Source organism: Molothrus aeneus, chromosome 21 (assembly GCF_037042795.1).
Source record: "Molothrus aeneus isolate 106 chromosome 21, BPBGC_Maene_1.0, whole genome shotgun sequence".
In the NCBI taxonomy this organism is placed as follows: Eukaryota; Metazoa; Chordata; class Aves; order Passeriformes; family Icteridae; genus Molothrus; species Molothrus aeneus.
The window spans coordinates 8,120,923-8,144,455 of NC_089666.1; the positions used below are offsets into that span (position 1 = coordinate 8,120,923).

At 48.9% G+C, this 23,533-nt stretch overlaps 1 protein-coding gene across 1 annotated transcript in view; it reads right to left on the reverse strand.

Moving 5' to 3' along the window:
• Positions 1-23,533, reverse strand: part of ACAP3 (ArfGAP with coiled-coil, ankyrin repeat and PH domains 3) — a 38,594-nt gene continuing 15,061 nt past the window's right edge. The window contains exons 2-24 of the mRNA XM_066563820.1: positions 19,279-19,336; positions 17,634-17,753; positions 16,662-16,715; positions 16,328-16,386; positions 15,632-15,815; positions 14,580-14,624; positions 13,508-13,603; positions 12,949-13,023; positions 12,485-12,496; positions 12,031-12,143; positions 11,487-11,538; positions 10,830-10,930; positions 10,236-10,347; positions 9,117-9,325; positions 8,748-8,817; positions 8,562-8,656; positions 7,591-7,805; positions 5,868-5,972; positions 5,323-5,415; positions 4,503-4,723; positions 4,011-4,120; positions 3,310-3,420; positions 1-3,007 (exon numbers count right to left, since the gene is read on the reverse strand). Of these exons, the coding sequence (XP_066419917.1) occupies positions 2,860-3,007; positions 3,310-3,420; positions 4,011-4,120; positions 4,503-4,723; positions 5,323-5,415; positions 5,868-5,972; positions 7,591-7,805; positions 8,562-8,656; positions 8,748-8,817; positions 9,117-9,325; positions 10,236-10,347; positions 10,830-10,930; positions 11,487-11,538; positions 12,031-12,143; positions 12,485-12,496; positions 12,949-13,023; positions 13,508-13,603; positions 14,580-14,624; positions 15,632-15,815; positions 16,328-16,386; positions 16,662-16,715; positions 17,634-17,753; positions 19,279-19,336 (2,458 nt within the window). The 3' untranslated portion in view covers positions 1-2,859. The remainder of the gene's footprint in view (positions 3,008-3,309; positions 3,421-4,010; positions 4,121-4,502; positions 4,724-5,322; positions 5,416-5,867; positions 5,973-7,590; positions 7,806-8,561; positions 8,657-8,747; positions 8,818-9,116; positions 9,326-10,235; positions 10,348-10,829; positions 10,931-11,486; positions 11,539-12,030; positions 12,144-12,484; positions 12,497-12,948; positions 13,024-13,507; positions 13,604-14,579; positions 14,625-15,631; positions 15,816-16,327; positions 16,387-16,661; positions 16,716-17,633; positions 17,754-19,278; positions 19,337-23,533) is intronic.

A 23,533-nucleotide genomic window follows, 5' to 3' on the forward strand; every position in this document is an offset into this window, starting at 1 on the left:
GAAGTGCATCCTTAACGTGTTTTTCCTGGAGAAAGTTCTGGTTTGGGGACTGCAGGGTGTTGGGTTTATCTCAAATTTTGAGGTTTTGAATCCGTGATGGAAACACAAAGGGAAAAAGGGGGGGAAGAGAGGAAAATTAGGGTGAGGGGGAAAAAAAAAAAGGCAATTTTGGAAAAATATTCCCTAAAAACGCTACGGAAAAAATCCTGACATTAAATACAGACCAACTGTATTGAATAAAAATTGCACTAGTCCTCTGGGCACATCAATAATAAGAATAAATTAAATACTTAAACAATTCCACTGATTAAAAAAGACAGCACAAAACCCATAACAAAAGAACATAAAACCCCCCAAAATACTGTCAGGTAGGAAAAGTGCACCAAGTTGCTTTTATACATTGAATCTAAATATTTAAAGTACCAATACAATGTTAAATAAATCCATTGTCTTGCAAGATGCTGCTTTTTGCATCGATATTTACATTTTTTTCCAACTTCATGTACTTCAGCAGTGAGTCTGAGCTTCCAGGGTGCAGCCTGGCCAGGATTGGTGGCCAGAATTCCCAGAAAAAGTGAAATAAAATGACCCAAAAAATGGAAGCTGTGGTTTCTCCTCAGTTCTCAAAAGGATCAGTCGGGTTTTGAACTCCTCCTAAAAAAGCTGGGAAAAGCAGGGGGGGGGGTTGAAAATCAGTTTGGAGTTGCTGTACAGGTTAAAAAATTCAAATAATTCAAATTATGGCCATGCTGAAATCCACAAGCAGAGCAGAGTGTGAAATTCGAAAAGTGGTGAAAAATGGTGGAAATTCTCCTTTGCTCTCAAGAGTGAAGAAATTCTCCTTTTTTCTCAAATGTGAAAATTCTTCACTCTCAAATATGAAAATTCTCTTCCACTCTCAAGAATGAAGAAATTCTCCTTTTTCTCAAATGGTGAAAATTCTCTTTGCTCTCAAGTGGTGAAAATTTTCAACTCTCAAATGTGAGAATTCTCCTCCACTCTCAAATGGTTAAAACTCTCCACTCTCAAATGTGAAATTCTCCTTTTTTCTTAAATGTGAAAATTCTCCTTTGCTCTCAAATGGTGAAAACTCTCTTCCACTCTCAAGAATGAAGAAATTATTTTTTCTCAAATGAAGAAAATTCTCTTCCACTCTCAAAAGTGAAAATTCTCTTTTCTCTCCAGAGCTTGGAAGGACCCTGAGGGATTTGCACGGCCCGAGGGGGAATCAGCACCAGGAGCTGCCCCAGGATGGGGCTGGGGAGGGAATTCCCTGCGGGATGGGCCAGCCCCAGGCCGGGGTCAGAGCAGGGATCTGGGGCGTCCTGCGGGAGCCAGGCTGGAGCCCAGGGCGGATCCGGGAGCAGGATCAGCTCCCAGCCCCATCCTAACTGGGCCAGGAGCAGCCAGGACTGGGATCCAAAATCCAGACGGATCCTGCCCCCAAATCCTGCCCCCAAATCCAGACAGATCCTGCCCCCAAATCCTGACAGATCCTGGTGCCAACTGCAGCTGGGGACATCGGGAAAGTCTCCAAGCTCCATCCAGGATTCCAGAGCCCCCTGAGCTCCATAAACCCTCCCAGGACAGGGTGAGACAGCAGCAAAGCGCTCCAAGGAGAGCCACGCTCCCTCACTGCAGCTGAGAGAGGAAAAAAAAGGAGAAAACCACAAAAATTCTGCAGCTTCTCAGAGCTGGGGAGCTCCAAAGCTGCTGAGATGCTCCAGCACGAGGGGGGAGCACGGAGGGGATTCGTGCAGGTGGAATTGTCCCCCATGGAGACCTGCAGGGAACAGGGAGGGCAAAGTCTCCATCCCTGGGTGGGATTAGAAGAAGATTGGATGTGGTTTGCTTGGGGTGCTGGGGCTTGGGGTGGGCTTGATGGGCTTGAACTTGACTTCCAGCCTGGGGATCTGGGACAATGGGATCTGGGTAATGGGATCTGGGATTCTGTGAAATTGCACCGAGCAGCTGGCGCTGGTTCCCCTCCCTGCCCCGAGCCCATCGCCAGCGACAGGGATCAGTGCTGCTGCTTCTGGGAATTCCAGTGGGGCTGGAACCCTGCTGGGAATCCTGCAGGATGGGAATCCTTCCAGGAATGCTGCAGGATGGGAATCCTCCTGGGAATTGCAGTGGGATGGGAGCGGGGCAGCGATGGCTTTGGGCAGCCCAGCAGCCAGGGCAGCAGTCGAGGGGAGTGTGGCTGGTTCAGTCCTGAGAGCAGCGACAGGTGAGGAGCTGGAGATCCTGAATCCCGATCCAGATCCCGATCCCGATCCTGATCCTGCTGGGCCTCCGGAGCATCCCTGCCCCAAATCCAGCCTGGAGGGCACCTCGGGGCCCTCCCTGGGCAGAGCAGGCTCCACGCCACCATCCCTGCCAGAATTCCAAGCCAGTTCTTCAGGCACAGCTGTGTCTGCTCCTGGTGTTGGTGGCTCTCTCCTGGTCACAGAAGGTTTTTCCTTTGCTTCTCTTTTTGAATTTTTTTTCCTTTTTTTTTTTTTTTTCTTTTTTTTTGTCGTTGTTGTTGTTGCTGTTTTTTTAACCTCTAAGCTCATCTCCCACACTTCCCACACACTCCATCCCACGGGCCACAATCCCACAATCTGTGGTCATACCCTGGGGAGGTTCCTACTCCAAAGAAAAACCCTCAAAAAAAAAAATTAAAAAAATCAACCATCCAGTAGTCAAGCATGAGAACTCAAAGCCCACAAGGTAAAACCCCCTGAGGGCAGCTCAGCCCTCGGGGTGTGCAGGCATCACAACCGGACCAACCAGCAGGGAAAACACCGAATATCCAAGGGTGGGGCTGACGGGGACCCGCCCGGCTCCGGGCCGGCCGCGGGCACCGGGCTGTCCCTAACACTCATCGATGTTGAGGCTGATGAACTCCTGGATGCATTTCCTGTACTGCAGCTCCGTGGGGCTGTTGCTGGGGTACTGCCCGGGCTGCCCCAGGGGCCCCTCTGCCTCCCGCATCTCCTCGTTCATCCGCGCCAGCCGCAGCCTGCGGGGACGGCAGGGAGGCTTCGTTATTCCTGCCCCTGCTGGTTCTCGGCGTTTCCCAGCGTTTCCCTGCTCCCAGGCAGCAGTTCCTGGTGTTCCCAGTACTTCCCAGTGTTGCCCAGTCCCCAGGCAGTGTTTCCCAGTAGTTCCCCATGTCTCCCAATGCCTCCCAGTGTTTTCCAGCGTTTCCTGGTCTCCGGGCAGTGTCTCCCAGTGTTTCCCAGTATTTCCCAGTATTTCCTAGTGTCTCCCGGCATTCCCCAATGTTTCCCAGTATTCCCCAGCCCTCCCGGTGGCACTCACAGGGTGACGATGTCGGCGTTGGCCGCGCTCACCGCGATGCTCAGCGGGTCCTGCCCGTCCCCGTCCGGGGTGTCCTGGGTGGCCCCGCGCTTCAGGAACAGGCACACCTGCCTGGGGAGGGAATGAAACAATTCCTGAATTCCCAAATTCCCAAATCCCAGCCCCACGCTTCAGGAACAGGCACATCTGCCTGAGGGACAGGGGGCTTCAGGAAAGGAATTCCAGAGGCACAGAATTCCAGCTCATCATCCTTATCCCAGGTGCTCCAACCTGCCCTTGGGCACTTCCAGGGATGGGGCAGCCTGAAATCCTCAGGGAATTCCATCCCAGTCACAAATTCCCTGGGAATTCCATCCCAGCCCCTCCCCAGAGAAAAGCTCCCACCCCAATCTCCCACCTCACCCCGCCCCGTGCCAGCCCTGAGCTGCTGCCAACGCCCCAAAATCCGCATTTTCCAGCTGGATTCCCCCAGATCCTGAGGTTTTGTGCTCTCCAGGTGGGAATTCCCTGCAGGAAGCAGGGATGGGGGGCACTCACCCGGTGTGCCCCAGGTAGGTGGCAGGGATGGATGGATGGGTGGATGGATGGATGGGTGGGTGGAAGGGGGGCACTCACCCGGTGTGCCCCAGGTAGGTGGCAGGGATGGATGGATGGGTGGATGGATGGGTGGGTGGATGGGTGGGTGGAAGGGGGGCACTCACCCGGTGTGCCCCAGGTAGGTGGCGTGGTGCAGCGGCGCCCGGCCCCGCGCGTCCCGCTGGTTCACATCGGCCCCGTTCTGCAGCAAGAACTCACAGGCCAGCAGGGAGCCCTGGAAACAGGGGAAAATGGGGGGAAAAATGGGAGTTTCCACTCAGTTCAGCCAGATTGGACAATTCCCAAAGGGAATTCCCACATCAATTCAGCCAGACTGGACAATTCCCAAAGAATTTCCAATCAATTCACACAGACGGGACAATGCTTGAGCTCCAAAGAAGGAATTTCCACCTCAGTTCACCCAGACCCAATTCCCAAAGGGAATTCCCACACCAGACCGGACAATTCCCAGAGGGAATTCCCACTCCATTTCACCCAAACTGGACAGCTCCCATGCTCCAGTCCCCCTCCCCACGTCCCCTCACGCCGCTGACAGCCTGCATCGGGGGGTTCTGCCCTTGTCCCACCCCACATCCCCAGCCCCCGGGGACCCTCACCCCACTGACAGCCTGCATCAGGGGGGTTTTGCCCTCGTCCTCCTCGTTGGCCCAGTTGACATCGGCGCCGTGGGCCAGGGCAGCGGCCAGCAGGGGCAGGTTCCGGCTCCGGGCGGCCCGGGACAGAACCAGCCCCGCCGGCACCTCCCGAACCTCCTCCAGGTCCGACACCTCCTGCTCCAGCTCCGCCTCCCCGCTGGAGTCATCCGACACCTCACACTCTGCTGGGACGAGAGGGGAAGGGGAAAAACGGGGGGAAAACGGGGAGAAAAGGGAAAAGAAGAGGGGTGGAAAGGGGAGAGCAAAGGGAGAGGAAAGGGAGAGCAAAGGGGGAAAAGTCAGCCCAAAGCATCTCACTGCATTTTGGATGGTCCCCATGCCATGTGGTCACCCACGCTGTCTAAGGGAAGCTGGGCCTAGCATTGCTTGTGGAGTTCTGCCTTTATCTGGGGGAAATTCCAGGAGAAAATAGAGAACCCTGCAGTGGGTTGGAAGGGTTCCCAAAATTCATTGTATTATCCCAGGGTGCTCCAACCTGCCCTTGAGCACTTCCAGGGATGGGGCAGCTTCTCTGGGAAACCCACCCCAGCCCCTCCCCATGCTCACAAGGAAGAACTCCCTCCCCAAAACCCCCAAGCTCCTTCCCCAAAACCCCTTCTAACCCTGCCCTCCAGCAGGACTCAGGTTCGATAGAAAAGTTCTGTTTTCCCAATCAACTCCTCAAAACCCCTCAGCCTTGACTCTGTCAAAAGCTCCACCCGAGAAGGTTCTGGATAATGCCCTCAGCCCTTCCAAGTGCCACCCCCCGTGTGCCACCCACCTTCCTCGGTGACGCTGTCCACCACGGAGCCGAACACGAGCGCGTCGCCGCTGCCGTCCGTGCTCCCGCCCAGGCCACTGTCACTGCTCAGACCTGCGGGGCCAACAGGACACAAACCACGGCCACCTGAACACCCAGCCCACAGCCAGGCCTGCCTGGGCTGCTCCTCCTCCAGGAGAAAGCGTCAGAGAATCCACAGCACCCATCCACAGCAATCACCGCACCCATCCACAGAATTCATCCACAGAAATCCATCAAGACCATTGACCCAACCCCTCAACTCAACCCTGGCAGAACTGGGAGGGAAGGGAGTGGCTTCATAAGAACCTTTGTAAGAATCCAAAATACCAGAAATTTCTGACCAAAGTGATCCCAGAGTTCTGAGAGCAAGCAGAACCTTCCTAAGAACCCAAAATGTCACAGATTTTTAACCTTTTAAAGCTGCCTCTGAGCAGCCAGAGCCCTTCCTAGGCACAGCCTCTCTTGCAGAGGTAAAACCAAAATCCATTAAAAATAAAAATAAAGATCTGTTGTAGAGCACTTACTGCGAGGGCCGGAGCCGGCGCCGGTGTCGAAGTAGGAGAAGAGGGAGTCCAGCTCGTCGGGGCAGAACAGAGAATCCCGGCGGAATTTCCTCTCCAGGGTGGCTGCTGCTTCCCAGGGAAATTCAGAATTAATGGCCAGCAGGGAGAGCGTTCCCAGCTGGGGCTGCACACCCAGAGCCACAGCTGTGGGCACATGGCCCAAAACGGAACAAGGCTCTGGCCAGAGTCATCCCAGAACAGCCAGAACCCTCCTAAGAGCCCAAAATATCACAAATTTCTTAACAAAGTAATTTTGCACCAAGTGCTTTAATGTAATATCATTTATCAGCTACCCTTGTGTAGCTTATATATAAATAGTGATAAATTATATACATATTAGTTTATATATGTATATTAATCAGTAGTTTATATACATATCAGTATGTATATAAGATATAGTTTATATGTATTTTATATATATATATACATACATACATTAGTGAGATCTAGGTCAGCCTTTACAAGGTATCACTTTCATGAATTTATTTTTTCACTAAATTTCATATATACATATATGTAATCATTTTATTAATAAATTACTTTTCCCCAGTTCCTGCCGGTATTTCCTGCATGTCCCCCGTGTTTGATGAGCAGTTCCCCCATGGTTCCCCGGTTCCTGCCGGTATTTCCTGCATGTCCCCAAGGTTTGATGAGCAGTTCCCCCATGGTTCCCCAGTTCCTGCCGGTATTTCCTGCATGTCCCCAAGGTTTGATGAGCAGTTCCCCCATGGTTCCCCAGTTCCTGCCGGTATTTCCTGCATGTCCCCCGTGTTTGATGAGCAGTTCCCTCATGGTTCCCTGGTTCCTGCCGGTATTTCCTGCATGTCCCCCGTGTTTGATGAGCAGTTCCCTCATGGTTCCCCAGTTCCTGCCGGTATTTCCTGCATGTCCCCCGTGTTTGATGAGCAGTTCCCCCATGGTTCCCCAGTTCCTGCCGGTATTTCCTGCATGTCCCCCGTGTTTGATGAGCAGTTCCCTCATGGTTCCCTGGTTCCTGCCGGTATTTCCTGCATGTCCCCCGTGTTTGATGAGCAGTTCCCTCATGGTTCCCCAGTTCCTGCCGGTATTTCCTGCATGTCCCCCGTGTTTGATGAGCAGTTCCCCCATGGTTCCCCAGTTCCTGCTGGTATTTCCTGCATGTCCCCCGTGTTTGATGAGCAGTTCCCCCATGGTTCCCCAGTTCCTGCTGGTATTTCCTGCATGTCCCCAAGGTTTGATGAGCAGTTCCCCCATGGTTCCCCAGTTCCTGCTGGTATTTCCTGCATGTCCCCCGTGTTTGATGAGCAGTTCCCCCATGGTTCCCCAGTTCCTGCCGGTATTTCCTGCATGTCCCCAAGGTTTGATGAGCAGTTCCCCCATGGTTCCCCAGTTCCTGCTGGTATTTCCTGCATGTCCCCAAGGTTTGATGAGCAGTTCCCCCATGGTTCCCCAGTTCCTGCCGGTATTTCCTGCATGTCCCCCGTGTTTGATGAGCAGTTCCCCCATGGTTCCCCGGTTCCTGCCGGTATTTCCTGCATGTCCCCCATGTTTGATGAGCAGTTCCCTCATGGTTCCCCAGTTCCTGCTGGTATTTCCTGCATGTCCCCAAGGTTTGATGAGCAGTTCCCCCATGGTTCCCCAGTTTCTGCCGGTATTTCCTGCATGTCCCCCGTGTTTGATGAGCAGTTCCCCCATGGTTCCCCACCTGAGGCCAGCATGGCGGGGCAGGCGCTCCCCGGTTCCTGCCGGTATTTCCTGCGCGCCGCGGGCGCCCGGGAGCCGCTGCTGTGCCTCTGGCACTTCTTGACGCACCAGCGGCGCCGCTTGGGCTCGGCCTCGGCCAGCGCCTCCCCGCCCAGCAGCTTCTTCAGGAACTTCTTCTCCACGTACTTCACCTTGATCCAGGCCTCCTTGTCCTGCCTGAGGGGGGGCAGCACAGAAACAGCAATTTAGGGGATTTGGACATAAGTGTTTTGTCCACCTGAAGCCTAAAATTTCTGTTTCTTGAACTCAAAAATGAGTTTGGCGTTTGCAGCCCAACAGCTCCTTCAGGAACTTCTCCATGTACTTCACCTTGATCCAGGCCTCCTTGTCCTGCCTGAGGAAGGGCAGCACAGAAATGGCAATTTAGGGGATTTGGGAAAACGCATGAGGGGATGGAGCAGCTGCTGCACTGGGGTTTTTTGGTCCATCTGAAGCCTAATATTTTTATTTCCAGGACTTTAAAATGAGGCATTTGCAGCCCTCTGGCCCTCTGAGGGAATTGGGTTTGCCCAAAGCAGTCATGAGGGGATGGAGCTGCTGCTCTTGGGTGTTTTGTCCACTTGAGGTTAAAATTCCTACTTCTCCAACTTTAAAATGAGGCATTTTGAGGTCTCTGGACTTGCCTTTCCAGAGACAACTGGCAAGCAGCAATGAGAAAATGGAGCTGCTGCTCTGGGGTGTTTTGTCCACCTGAGTTCTAAAATTCCAGTTTCTCAAATTTCAAAATGAGTTTTGCATTTGCAGATCTCTGAGGGAACTGGGTTTGCCCAAAGCAGCCATGAGGGGATGGAGCTGCTGCTCTGGGGTGTTTTGTCCACCTGAGGTCTAAAATTCCTATTTCTGAAATTTCAAAATGAGTTTTGAAGTTCAGGTTTTCCCTGAACCTGCCTTTTCCACAGATTTTGGGCTCACCTGGAGCTCCCTGCTGTTGGTTTCTTCAGCCCCAGCTCCTCGCACTGCGCCTCGTAAATCTGGTTCATGGTGCTGTTGCCCAGCTCACACATCAGCTGGAAGTGAAATTCAGGGAGGGAATTAAAGGTTCAGAGGAGGAATTCTCCCCTTTTCCAGTGTTTCTCCCTGGAAAAATCCAGCACTCACTTTCAGCAGCTCTGGCTCCCAGGAATCCAGCGTGAGGGATCGGACCTTGGAGCAGTGAACACCCAGGCTCCTGTTCAGGCAAGAGGGAGAAAATCCAGAAATTATTACCATCCCACAAGCCCACCATTTCCCTAACAAGCTCTGAATTATGTCTCTGCAATTCCGGCTCCACCACTTTTCCTGGATTCCTGCACCCCATCCCGGGCCATTTTTCCCTGGGATCCTGCCCTCCATCCCTGCCATTTTCCCCTGTGATTTTCCCCAGGAATCTTGCCCTCCATCCCAGCCCATTTCTCTGGGATTTTCTCCAGGATCCTGCCCTCCATCCCAGCCCACTTCCCCCACGATTTCCCCGGATCCCAGCAGCACCTGTGGATGCCGGAGCACTCAATGCAGAGCAGGATGCCCAGGTTGATGCTGGCCCAGCGGGGATCCGGCTGCCCGCAGTCACAGCACTGCTCGTTCCCAGGGATGCTCTGCACCCTCTGCAGGATCGGCTCCCCCTTCCCGCCCCGCTCCCGCGAATCCGTGGCCGAGTCGATGCTGCTGGTGGAGGGGGAGGCTGTTCTGTCCAGCCTCTGCAGGGAAAAGCAAAAGATCAGGAGATGAACACCTGGGGGAGAGCAAACTCGGCTTGGTTTGGAGTGGCTCTAAAAGAGGAGGATGATACCTTCGTGTTGGATTAAATTTTTTTTTGATTTAGAGATGGGGCAACTGAGAGGTGTTTTAAAAATCTCTGACTGTTCTGTCTGGCCTCTGCAGGGAAAAGCTATAAATTAGGAGATTAACACCTCCAAAAAATCAGGAGATTAACACCTCCAGCACACCTGGAGAAGAGCAAACTCAGCTTAGTTTGATGCCTTGGAGTGGCTCTAAAGTGGCTCTGAGCTTCATATTATGGGATGGTGAGCTCTGTGCACAGAGCAGGGAGAAAAAACAATTCCTGCTCCAGCTGGGACCAAGGACAAATGATCCAAATCTCAGCCCAGGAGCACAAACAGCGTGGGCTGGAGAGAGAAAAACAAGGATGGGACTGCAGGGGCTAAAGCTGGAATGGGACAATTCACTCCAAGATGCAAATGGAGCAGAACTTGTAAAAGTGAGAGACCCCATGAGTGGCTGAATATTTTGGGACCATTTTGGTTCATCTTGGGTGCAGCCCTGGCTGGGCTGTTGTGCTGCCCAAGGTGGATCCATTGAGGAGATCCTTTTAATAAATCATTTCATTAAATGATATAAAATTTATAAATATATAAATAAATAATATTTAAAATTACATTAAAAAATAGATAAAAATATATAAATAAATAAAATTAGATAAAAATAGATTTAAAAATTAGATAGATAAATTAGATAAAAATTATCTATTTTTCAATATATTGTTCTATATTAGATCCTTTTAATAAATCCCTGCCTTTTATCTCTGTCCAGCCCCTGTTGTAGCTCAGCCCTCCCAAGGCAGCAGGAGCTGGGGTTCGCAGGGCTCACCTCGATGTAGAAGCAGTCGGGGCTCTCGCGGTAGGCGGAGGCGATGCTGGCTTGCACAGCCTGGATCCAGGCCTGGCGCAGCTTCTCCGAGTCAGCCTGCAGCATGCAGCTCCTGGGAACGGGGTGGGGAGAGCCAAAAACACCGCCAGGGCTTGGGGTGGGGCTGGTCCTCCTCATCCTCCGCACCAGAATTGCAGTGCGGCAAAAATTTACCCCGTAAGGTTGGGGTGTTCCCATCCCAAATCCTCCAGGCAAAAATTTACCACCTAAGGTTGGGCTGTTCCCACTCCGAAGCTTCCAGGTAAAAATTAACCCCCACAAACTTGGGGTGTTCCCTCTTCTACCCCTTCAGGCAAAAATTAACCCCAGAAAGTTGGACAGCCAAAACCATTCCCACTCCAAACTTTCCAGCCAAAATTTACCCCATAAGGTTGGGGCTGCTCCCACCCCAAACCTTCTAGGCAAGAATTAACCCCACAAGATTGGAGCTTTTTCCCAGCCCAAAGTTTCCAGGTGAAAATGACCCCCACAAGGTTGGGCAGCCAGAGGTGCTCCCAGTCCAACCCAGGGATCCTTGGGGAGCCCCAAACTCACTTGGTGGGGGACACGACCTCGAAGCAGAACCTCCTCTCGATGTCCTCGCAGGGTTTGACCGTGCAGAGCCTCAGGTCCTCCACCACCACGGTCAGCACGTCCTGGGGACACAGCGGGGCCTGGAGGGGCTTGGGGGCTCCCTGGGGCTGGGGCACAACTGCCCAGACTCTTCAAACTCTTTCCCAAATCCTCCAAATTCCTTCCCAAAACTTCCAAAGTCCCTCCTGCCCAAACCCTGCAAATTCCTTCCCAAACCCTGCAAATTCCTTCCCAAAACCTCCAAACTTCCTTCTTCCCAAAACCTCCAAAATTCTTCCCAAATCTTCCAAACTCTCTCCTGCCTCAAACCCCCCAAACTCCTGCCCCAACCCCCCAAAATAATTACTTAATAAGTAATTATTTCATAAATAAAAATATTTAATAAATAATAATGTAATGAATAATTATTTAATACAGAATTACTTAATAAATATTATTTAATAAATCTTTGCTGCCTTTTTCCTGGAGCACACTCATGGCCTTGCTGTCCCAAATCCCTGCTCCTCCCACCCCACTCCTCCCCAGCCAAGCAATTTGTTAATGAACTGACTAAATAATTAATCAATTAATTAAGCACTTGGTTCATCCCCTGCTGTCACCTGGGGCAGCTTCACTGACCTTTAGCTTCTTCTGGTAGACCAGCTGGCTGTTCTGGATGGAGAACCACCTCCTGAGGGGGGACAGACACACGGACAGACATCAGCACCTCCCCATTAAAAATTCCAATTTTCATTAGGCTTTGAAATAAATCAGGTAAATAAAACAAATAAATTAAATAATTAATTAAATGCTTTAATGGACTGTTTATGCACAGAAATTGCCTTTATTTGCATGGAAAAAAAATTAATTAATTTTTAAAAATAAATTAATCCTATAAGATTGAGGAGTTTCCTTTCCAAAAGGGTTTGGAATTAGAGTATTTTGAAGGGGTTGGGTAAGGCAGGGAAGAGTGCAGAGCCTCAGCCCCAAGATCAGGTGAAATCTGAATTATATAAGCTAATTGGAATAATGTTAATTATTAATATTAATATATTTATAATTAATTATTTATATTAAGTATATTTAATTTAATTAATTATATAAATATAAATACAAATATTTATTTAATTGTTAAAATTAATATTTCAATTAATTGGAGAAGTTATTTGGAATAATTTCTCGCCTGTTCCAGGTTTTGAAGGCGTTGCTGGCTCTCTTGAACAGGTACCCCTCCATCACCACCCCGTTGGGGGCATCCACGTTGAATTCCACCTTGGAGTCGTCGTAGGAGAAATCCTGGGGAGAGGGAAGAGACTCAGAATGACAGGACCCAGGGGACCAGGGCGGAGAGGGGTTAATAAACACGAAAAAGGGAGAAATCTGCCAAAACGCCAAAGTTTGGGACAGGATTCTGACAGGATCCATGGGATCAGCGTGGAGATGGATTAATAGAACAGGAAAAGGCACAAATCTGCCAAAATCCCAAAGTTTGGGACAGGGTTTGTGACTCTGAGAGGATCTCTGGGATCAGGGTGGAGATACTTTAATAAACTATGAAAAAGGGACAAATTTGCCAAAATCCCAAAGTTTTGGACAGGATTTCTGGGATCAGGGTGAAGATCCAGGTGGGAACTCACCTGCAGGAGGGTCTGCAGGGCCAGGCAGCAACGCAGGGAGAAGAGGAGGGAAAGAAAAATAAATTAATTAATTTAATTTATTATTATTAACAGTGATTCATTATTCATTCCCAACCTTCAGGCTGGGAATCGTTGCCAAGGGTGGAAAATCTGAGATGCCTCAGATTCTATTGTGAGAGTAAAAAGAAATTTATTCTATTTAAATTCTGCCTTTTTATTTTTTTAATTTTGACTTGAATCGAATTAAATGTCGAATTTAAATTTGAAAAAAGAAAAAGGCAGGAAAATCAGGAAAATCCTGAATTTGAGGCAGCCACAAGGCTCTCAGGGATATCCACAAAAATCAGAAAAATCAGGAAAATCCTGAATTTGAGGCATCTGGAGCTGCCCAACAGCCACGAGGGACATCCAGAAAAGTCAGGAAAATCCAGAATTTCCAGGAAACTCAGGAATCTGGGGCTCACCCTCTGCTGGATCAGGGCGTGCTTGTGCTCCATCTCCCTCTTCTCCACGGCTGAGTCGATCACCAGCTGGTCCAGCTGGGAAAACCAACGGGGGAAAATCAGGATGGAGATGGAGGGGATGGGGGTGAGGACAGAGATATCCTGGGCCCAAAGCACCAAAAAGGGGGAAAAATGGAAAAAAGGGGGGGGAAAGGAGGGGAAAAGGAGGGGGAAAGGAGGCAAGAAAATGCCAAAAAGGAGGGGGGAAAGGAGAGAAAAAGGAGGGGAAAAGAGGCAAGAAAAAGGCAAAAAAAAGGGGCAAAAAGGAGGCAAGGAAGAGGGAAAAAGGAGGGGGAAAAGAGGGGGAAAAGGAGGCAAAAAGGAGCGGGGAAAGGAGAGAGAAAGGAGAGAGAAAGGAGGCAGGAAAGGGAAAGGAGGGAAAAGGGGCACAAAGGAGGGCAAATGCCGGGTGTGGGTGGGCCCCGCTCCTGCAGCCCCCCGGGCACTCCCTGCTGGCTGCGGGGGCACGAAAGGGGAGCCCCAAACCCGTCGGGGTGCAGCAGAGCCCAGCCCCCCTCACCTCGGTGGCCAATTTCTTCATGTAGGGGTCGAGCTCGTGCAGGAGGCTGTAACCCTGCTGGAAAAAGGTGAACTGGGCGTGCATGAAGGACAGCATCTGGGGAGAGAACAACAGGTCTGCTATTGACACATCGATAGAACGCACAGCAATACAGCTGTATCGCACATTGGTATATTTATGTATCATTTATAAATGAATACACAATATAAAATATATGAATGTATCTATATTTTATATTATCATTTATTCATTTCTATATACTTTATAAAGGAATATAGAATATAGAGTATTAATATAAAATATCTTTTATATAGATATATAATATATTATTTACATATTTAAATATAATCTCTAGATAAATATTGGGACTGGGAATCCTGGAATTTTGGTAAAGTTGAAGTTTTGAATGAAATGGAATATTTGGTTTGAGATTTTTTCTTTTTTTTTGGATGACATCTGGGGAAACAATAGCTGGAGCTGGGACTGGGAATCCTGGAATTTTGGGGTTGTAAGATTAAGTTTTGAATTAAATAGAACATTTTGAGACCTTTTTTTGGACAATATCTGGGGAGAGAAACAACAGCTGGAGTTGGGATTGGATATTTTAGAATTTTGGGTTTCTAAGTTGAAGTTTAGAATGAAATTGAAGATTTGGTTTGAGACCTTTTTTTGTACAACATCTGGGGAGAGAAACAACAGCTGCATCAGGGCAAGGGTGAAAAACCCTCATCCTTTTTTCCCCACAGAAAAATTAGGTTTTAACTCTTTATTTTTTCCCAAAGCAATTTATCCTTTTTCTCCTTCCTTCCACCTCACTGTGGGCACAAATCAGCATTTCCTGGGGCAGAGCAAAAAACCCTAAACCCTTTCCCCCTCCCAAATAATTTATTTTTACTTTCTTTAATTTTTCTTTCTTAATTCTTCGTTTTTTACTTCCCCCAAGCAATTTATCCCTTTTCTCCTTCCTTGCACTCTGCTGTGGGCACAAAGAAGGGAAAGCAGCACCTGAAAATCCCCAAAATTGGATTTTCTCCCTGAGGAGCAGCCAGGGCTCCTCTCCTGCAGCTCTTACCGCGTCCAGGATCTCGAATTTCTTCTTGGCCTGCAGCACGTTGATCTGGGGAAAAAAATCAAAATATTCCTCTCAGCACCAGCAGCAAACCCAGCCTGGGAACCTCCAAACCCACTGGAAAATCAATCCCAAATCATTCCTGAATAATTCCAGTGCAAAGTGCCTCTAAGGTGGGTTTTGGTGAGCTCCAGGTAGGATTAAAAGGTGCAATAAATGCACCTTTCTCACCTGGTTAAAATCACTGCAGGGGAAACTTTTATTCTTTTCTCTTACTGAGATCAAATAATTTATTGAAAGGATGTTATGATAATTTATATAATTAATTTATATATATGTATATATGTAATAGATATAAAACACATTAGATATAGATATACAATATATTTTTTATATACAATTGCCATATAAATATATAATATATAATAAATCCTATATATAGCGTATATAAATACATTAAATATATATTTTATATTTATATATAAACATACATAATATATTAATATAAAAATTACTATATATAGATATAGAATGTATTATTGTATATTTAAATGTAATCTCTACATAAATATATAATATCTAATAGAAAACAATAGATTGAAATAGATAATTTCTATATAATTTTTATATAATTTATCTATATAATTATAAATTTTATATAATCTATTGAAATGATTTATGAAAAGTTTCTCCTCAATGGATCCACCTTGGGCAGCACAAGAGCCCAGCCAGGGTTGCACCCAAGATGAACCAAAATAGTCCCAAAAAATGGATGATGGGTCACAAAATTATAAGTTTTAGTCCATTTGCATTTTGGAGTGAATTGTCCCATTCCAGCTTTAGCCCCTGCAGTCCCATCCTTGTTTTTCTCCCTCCAGCCCATGGGGTTTGTGCTCCTGGGCTGAGATTTGGATCATTTGTCCTTGGTCCCAGCTGGAGCAGGAATTGTTTTGTCTCCCTGCTCACCATGCCCTGATGTGAACCCAGAGCCGCACACCAAACCTGAAGAACGGAACATTTAAACCCCGAGGTTGCAGAGAGCAAAGTGCCCCCACCTGCAGCACGTAGTCCAGGGCCAGGTGCCTGAAGCATTTCCTGGTGATGCTCAGGGTGCCCGTGGCCTCCTCCACCTCGTGCGGTTTGTGCCGCGGCGCCTGCGCGTTCTTCACCAGCGAGATCTCCATGTCCTCCCGCACCTTGTCAAACTGCTTCTTGGTCTCCTTGAACTTCCTCACGTCACTGGGGCCACGCACGGGCAGAAATCAGGGTTGGAAGGGGAGAATAAAACGTGGAAAGGGGACAAGTGAGGCTGTGGCCACACCAAACCGCAGGTGCCAGCAGGATCCCAGCTCAGCCCAGCGTGTCCATTCCAGCTTCAGTCAAGTCTTTCTTTAGAGAGTTGGGAATTATATTTTTTTAAATTTTTATTTTTATTACTATTTTTGGGGTTATTTTATGGTTATTTTTGGGTTTATTTTATTATTATTATTGGGATCTGAACTTTGAGATGTTTATCCTGCAGGATCAGCCCTGCACATGGATTTTGGGATGGGTTTGGCCTGCAGGGATCTGAACTTTGGGACGGGTTTGGCCTGCAGGATCAGCCCTGCAGATTTTGGGATGTTCATCCTGCAGGATCAGCCCTGCAGGGAGGTTCTGGTTCTGCCCCCTGCACTCCCAGGACAGGTGGAATGGGAAGCTCAGGGAGCTGAAAATCCAAGGGGAAGGACAAACAGTAAATAAACACTCACTCTTTGACAAAATTGTGCAGCTGCTGCCGGACCGACCTCTGGGCCTGGTCAAACAGGATCTGGAAGAGAGAAAAGGGGAAAAAATATCAATTATTTTGAAAAAGGGGGAAAAAATCTGCCCCCAAAAGGTTTTTACCAGCCAAAATCCTCCTCAGGGCTCTGTGTGTCCTCCCTCTGCTGCCCAAAAGGAAGGAAAAAAAATTCTGGAGTGCAAGATTTTGGTGAATTCTCTTCCTTTTTTTGTCACCCTTGCAGGACCTCTGTTTGTGGCAAACACAGGGGACATCAGCAATGCCACCAGCACCCAAGGGGACAGGAGGAGGCAGCTCCTTACCATGTGGTAATTGATCATTTCCTGCAGGCTGTCCCCAAATTTATCCAGGCACTCCTGAAAAAAATGAAATAAAATTAAATACAATAATAAAAATATAATAAAATACAATACAGGAACAGGGGAAAAACCCATCCCAGGAACGGACAGGGATAAAATCCCATAAAATAATCCCATAAAATACAAAAAAATACAGGGACAGGGATAAAATCCCAGCCCAGGAAGACAGGGATAAAATCCCATAAAATAATCCCATAAAATACAATACAATATAATACAATAAAATAAAATACAATAAATGAAATAAAATATGATTAAAAATAAAATAAAGAAAATAAAGAACATAAAATAAAAATTTAAAAATTTAAAAATAAAAATAAAAATAAAAATAAAATAAGGGGAGCTGGCAGTGAAGAGAAGCAGCTGCCCCTCATTGCAAGAGCTGAGGGGAGGCTCAGGAAGGCTCTGAGGAGCCCCTGCTCCTTGCCAGGGACGGTTTTGAGCCCTCGGAGCCTTTCCTGGCAGTGCAGAGCTGAGCTCCACGTGTGCAGCTCTGTGTGGGCTGCTCACCTCCCAGTCCCTGCTGCTCACTGACCTACATTGCACAGCCTGCAGAGCTCGGCTTGAGTGGATCTCACTCTGATCTCCCTCCAGAGTTCATCTTGAGTGAATCTCAGCCTTACCTTTCACCCAATCTCATTTTAAATGGATCTCACCTGACCTCCCTCCAAATCCCATTTTAAATGGATCTCACTGTGACCTTCCACCCTGGTGTTATCAGACTCTCTGCATCCCTCCAAACACAAATCTCATTTTGAGTGGATCTCGCTCTGATTTCCCACCAAATCTCATTTTCAGCGGCTGCTTAAGCAGCGTGAGGGGCTTGGATTTGTGATCCATTCCCAGCAGCAGAGATTTGAGCATCCCCCATGCCCCCGATCAGGAACTGGAGCAGCCCCAGCCGCCCGGGCTCACCGAGATCATCTGGTCCTTCCTGCACTGCTGGGACAGGTCCCTGACGCCGCTGACGAAATGTTTGTTGGTGGTGATGTAAACCTTGCCAGCCTCCAGCATGCCACTGCACAGCTTCACCAGCTGGGGACACACGCAGGGACACGGGGACAGGGACATGGGAACACACACAGGGACACGGGGACACGGGGACATGGGGACACACAGAGGGACACGGGGACACACACAGGGACATGGGGACACGGACACGGGGACACGGGGACACACACAGGGACACGGGGACAGGGACACAGGGACACGGGGACACACACAGGGACACGGGGACAGGGACACGGGGACACACACAGGGACACAGGGACACGGACATGGGGACAGGGACATGGGGACACACACGGGGACACGGGGACACACACAGGGACATGGGGACACACACAGGGACACGGGGACACAGGGACATGGGGACACACACAGGGACATGGGAACACGGGGACATGGGAACACACACAGGGACACGGGGACACAGGGACATGGGGACACACACAGGGACATGGGAACACGGGGACATGGGAACACACACAGGGACATGGGAACACGGACACGGGGACATGGGAACACACACAGGGACATGGGAACACACACAGGGACATGGGGACACACAGAGGGACACGGGGACACACACAGGGACATGGGAACACACACAGGGACATGGGGACACACACAGGGACACGGGGACACAGGGACATGGGGACACACACAGGGACATGGGAACACACACAGGGACATGGGAACACGGGGACATGGGAACACACACAGGGACACGGGGACACGGACACGGGGACATGGGGACACACACAGGGACACGGGGACACACACAGGGACATGGGGACACACACAGGGACATGGGAACACGGGGACATGGGAACACACACAGGGACACGGGGACACAGGGACATGGGGACACACACAGGGACATGGGAACACACACAGGGACACAAGCACAGGGACACACACAGGGACACAGGGACAGGGACATGGGGACACACACAGGGACACAAGCACAGGGACACGGACATGGCTCAGCACCAGGTTTGAACCAGCCTGGCTTTGTCCCACACCCTGGGTAAAATCCCAGCCCAGGACAGGGACAGGGACAAAATCCCATCCCAGGATAGGACAGGGATAAAATCTCATCCTGGGACAGGGGGAAAATCCCACCCCAGGACAGGGGTAAAATCCCAGCCCAGGAAAGGACAGGGGGAAAATCCCATTCCAAGATAGGGTTAAAATCCCAGGCAGGAAAGGACAGGGAAAAAAACCCAGCCCAGGTTAGGACAGGTATACAAATCCCACCCCAGGACGGGGATAAAATCCTGCCCAGGAAACGACATGGAAAATCCTAGCCCAGGAAAAGCAGGGATAAAATCCCAGCCCAGGAAATGACAGGGGTAAAATTCCAAAATTCCAACCCAGGAAGGGACAGACTGCCTGGAGCTCCTGTCCCAGCTCAGAGGAGCCCTGGGGACAAGCCTGAGGTGCTAAACATCAATTTATGAGCTGGAAAAGGGCTCAGATTTTAGGGAACACCTGGAGGGACCCCATTCCTGAGCAGGGGCTCCACCAGCCCCCTCAGGCCATGAACTGCCCTCACCTTGTCCAGCTTGGCCTCGATCTCCACCACGTCCGTTTCCACCTCATCGATGGTTGCCCTGCGACACAGCAGCAAGGAGGAATCGTTAATTAGCAGCAAGGAATCGTTAACTGGCGGCTTTGGTGATTGGGTGGGAGGCCAGGAAGGGGTGAGGGAGGATCAGAGGGGCTGAGGGACTCGCTATTCCCACTGGGATGGCGGGGCTGAATCCCTCAGGAATGAAGTCCAGGGCTGGGAAAAGAGATGGAGATGATCCAGATGATTCCAGGGCTGGGAAGACACCCCCAGCAAATTCATTTAGTGGCATTGTTCTGTTAATTAGCAGCAGTGCTAATTGACACAGGGATAAGCATTGTTCCATCCAGCCCCACCAGGCACAAATTCCTCATTCCAGCACCACCAAATCCCATTCCAGGCTGTCTGAAGTGCTGAATTATGACCTTTAAACCTCAGGAACCACCCCTGAGACCCACACAGAGCAGCCCTTGGGCCTCTGAACACCGAAAAGCTCCTCCACACACGTGGGGCTGTGCTTGGATAGGGATAAATCCACTCCAGGATTTTGGGGTCTGCTCCTTTTCCACGTCAGCGGGCAGATGTGACAGCGAGGAGCTGTCGCAGCCCAGCTGCAAAGGTCACCAGGCCTCCCTCTCCGAGGCAAACATGACATCAGCCACTTGCAGGAGGCATTCCCAGACTCAGGAATGTGCTCCTGGAATGATTTCTGGGAGGGCAGAGGGCAGCAAACCCTGCAGAGCTGAGGGTGTTCCCTGGCAGAGCACTCAGAGGGCGATTTCTTTAACCACACACCTGGGAATGTGGTCAAACCTCACACCACCAAGGGCTTGAAATCCTAATTTTAGTCAGGGAGCTTCACAGGTTTGTGGGATCAGGATTTAAAAGGTTGGTTCATGAAATATTCCACACAAAGTTGGAAAAATCCCAACCCTGAGCATGTGCCAGCTCCAGGGATGGGATTTGGAAGGACATGAACTGGTCCTGCTCTCAGGAAAAGGACAGGACACCCTCAATCCTCACAATTCCTGCAGGAACCATCAGGATTTGTGTCTCAGGCTCTGGGTGTCTTCATCCCAGGAATATTCTCCAGTAAAAAAATGCTGGGTTGCCCCTTTTTGTCCTTCCTAAACTCCCTCCAAACCCCCTGGAAAATGAAATCCAGGCTGGAGCTCAGTGCCCAGGGCTCTGGCCACCACCAGCCCTTGGAAAACATGGAAAACGCAGCCAAAAAACAACAACAAAAAGGGAGTTTTTCCATGAAATAACAAACCAAAGAAATATAAAATAAAGAAACAGCAGCTCTCCCACACTGCTCTGTCTCCCACACACAAACAGCAGCGTGGCTGTGCCCGGGGGCAAAGCTTTGGAAAGAAAAGGAATCGTTAAAAAGGCTCTTTTCAGGTTTTTTTTCCCTCTCTCTCAGCTATTTTTGGTGCCTGGGTTTGGGGCTCGTGTGCCTTCATGCATCTGCTGCCAGATTCAATTTTTCCACTCGGTTTCCTCGTGCTGCTGATAGCTGGGCACAAAAAGCAGCTGGAAAAGAGGGAAGAGCTGGATTTCCTGGGAATCATTTTCTTTCCAGGGAAGCAGGAGCAGCCATTGTGGAATCTGCAATCCAGGCAGCAGATTTCCTGTCTGTAATTTAATATAATTCTATCATTTATTCATTTATGTTCATCTTTATTCATCTATTCTATGATTTATTCATCTATAATTTACTGCCTATTTTTATCCCAGCCCATGGATAAATTTGGGCTCTGTGAGGAGGGAGATGTTTTTGGGGCTGGGGAACACAAGGTGCAAAAAAATGGAGCTTTTTATTTGGTATGGGCTTGATGAAAAAGGTTCCAAAGAGTTTGAATGCAAGGGCAGAGATCCCAGGGATTTATTTGGTTGTAAAGGAGATCCAGGAAGCAAAGAAAATGACATTTATCCAGCATTTTTCAGGTACTTTTATACCCTAAGGAAGCTCTTGGGGAGAGAAGCTGCAAGTAGAAAGCAAAAAGATCCCAAATTCAATCCCAAATCCTCCCACACACCTGGCTCTGCTGCTCAGGGATTTTTCTTTCTGCGTCTCAGGGCCTGATCAACCCCTGATTTCCCACCCTTCAAGGGCACACCATGCCCAAGTCCATCCCTGGGGTTTTGGGGTTTAAAATGTCCTTTTCCTTCTCACTGATACAATTCCACAGCACTGGATTTTTGGGGGTTAAAAATATAAATTTCCTTCTCACTGGTTCAATTCCACAGCACTGGATTTTTGGGGGTTAAAATGTTCTTTTCCTGCTCATTGATGCAATTCCAGAACATTGGACTTTTGGGGTTTAAAACGTCCTTTTCCTGCTGACTGAAGGAACTGCAGATCCCACAGATCCTGCTTCCCTTGAGGAATCCCAGTTTCACTGCTGACGAGCTGAGGCTGTGCCAGCTCCACTCCCCAGTTTCCATCCTCCCACTGCTCCGGCGTGTCAGGGATGAGAGGCAGAGTTACACAAGCAGCCTGGGGACCCGGGATGACTCCTCAGGGAGGAGGAAACGCCACCTCAGCACCAGCCCGAGGAATCTGGGAGTGGGAATCCACCTCTGCTCCTCACCATTCCCATTCTATCCTCGAAATCCCATCCCATCCCCATTTCCACTCCCATCCCATCCTATAAATCCCATCCCATCCCTATTCCCATCCAATCCCATCCCTTCCCATTCCCATTCCATCCCCATTCCCATTCCCATCCCATTTGTGCCTCCTGAGCAAATCCCAGGGCCTCTCAGCCTCTCCCAGCTGCAGGAACCCAACTCAGCCAAGAACTGAATCTTTTCACCCAAAAATGATTTGAATCAAGCTCTGTCCCAATTCTGCTCCATCCTGGAGGAATCTGGGAATGAGAATCCATTCCCATCCCATGGATCCCATCCCATGGATCCCATCCCATCCCATCTGTGCCTCCTGAACAAACCCCAGCCATGCTCAGCCCAGCCAAGAAGTGAATCTTTTCACCCCAAAATGAACATTTGAATAATTAGAATCAAGCTCTGTCCCCAGGGCTGGCCAAGAACTGGCTCTTTTCACCCCAAAAAGCTGTGAATGGAGCTCTGTGCCAGAACTGGCTCTTTTCACCCCAAAAAGCTGTGAATGGAGCTCTGTGCCAGAACTGGCTCTTTTCACCCCAAAAAGCTGTGAATGGAGCTCTGTGCCAGAACTGGCTCCTTTCACCCCAAAAAGCTGTGAATGGAGCTCTGTGCCAGAACTGGCTCCTTTCACCCCAAAAAGCTGTGAATGGAGCTCTGTGCCAGAACTGGCTCCTTTCACCCCAAAAAGCTGTGAATGGAGCTCTGTGCCAGAACTGGCTCCTTTCACCCCAAAAAGCTGTGAATGGAGCTCTGTGCCAGAACTGGCTCTTTTCACCCCAAAAAGCTGTGAATGGAGCTCTGTCCCAGCCTGAGCCCGTCCTGGCCCTGTGCCCCGAGCGCTTCCTGCTGCTCTCCCTTCCTGCTGAAGCCCTGCCAGGATTTTTTCCTTTTTCTTTTTGCAAAACAATCCCTGGCCTCCCCCCAAGCCCTTCCCACTGCCAGACGAGGCTGAGCTCCCTCAGAGATCCCCGCAGCCCTCTGTGCATTTGGGTTGGCTCAGAAATGGCAAAAATCATCCAAAATGTGGCAAAAATCCCGCCAGGAATGGTTTCATAGCCCCAGAGATAATGAGCTGTGAGTTCGTTATGGCTGCAGTTCCAGCCAGGATCAGCTGCATCCTAAAGGGATCCAGGGAAAGGATCACTGGGAAAGGGATCCACGGGAAATTGTGCCAAAAAATAGAAAATTAGGCAAAAAATGATGCAGGAAATTAGGTTAAAAAATACAAAATTAGGCAAAAATTTATGCAGGAAACTATGAAGAAAATTAGGCAGAAAATTATGCAGAAAAATAGAAAATTATATAGAAAATTAGGCCAAAAAATGATGCAGGGAAATTATGATGAAAATTAGGCAGAAAATTTTGCCGAGAAATCGAATGTTAGGCAAAAAGTTACGCAGAAAAATAGAAAATTATATAGAAAATTAGGCCAAAATTTATAATGAAAATTAGGCAGAAAATTACTCAGAAAAATAGAAAATTACATAGAAAATTAGGCCAAAAATCATGCAGGAAATTTTGAAGAAAATTATAAAGAAAATTAGGCCAGAAAATTATTATGAAAATTAGGTAGAAAATTATGCTGAAAAATAGAAAATTAGGCCAAAAA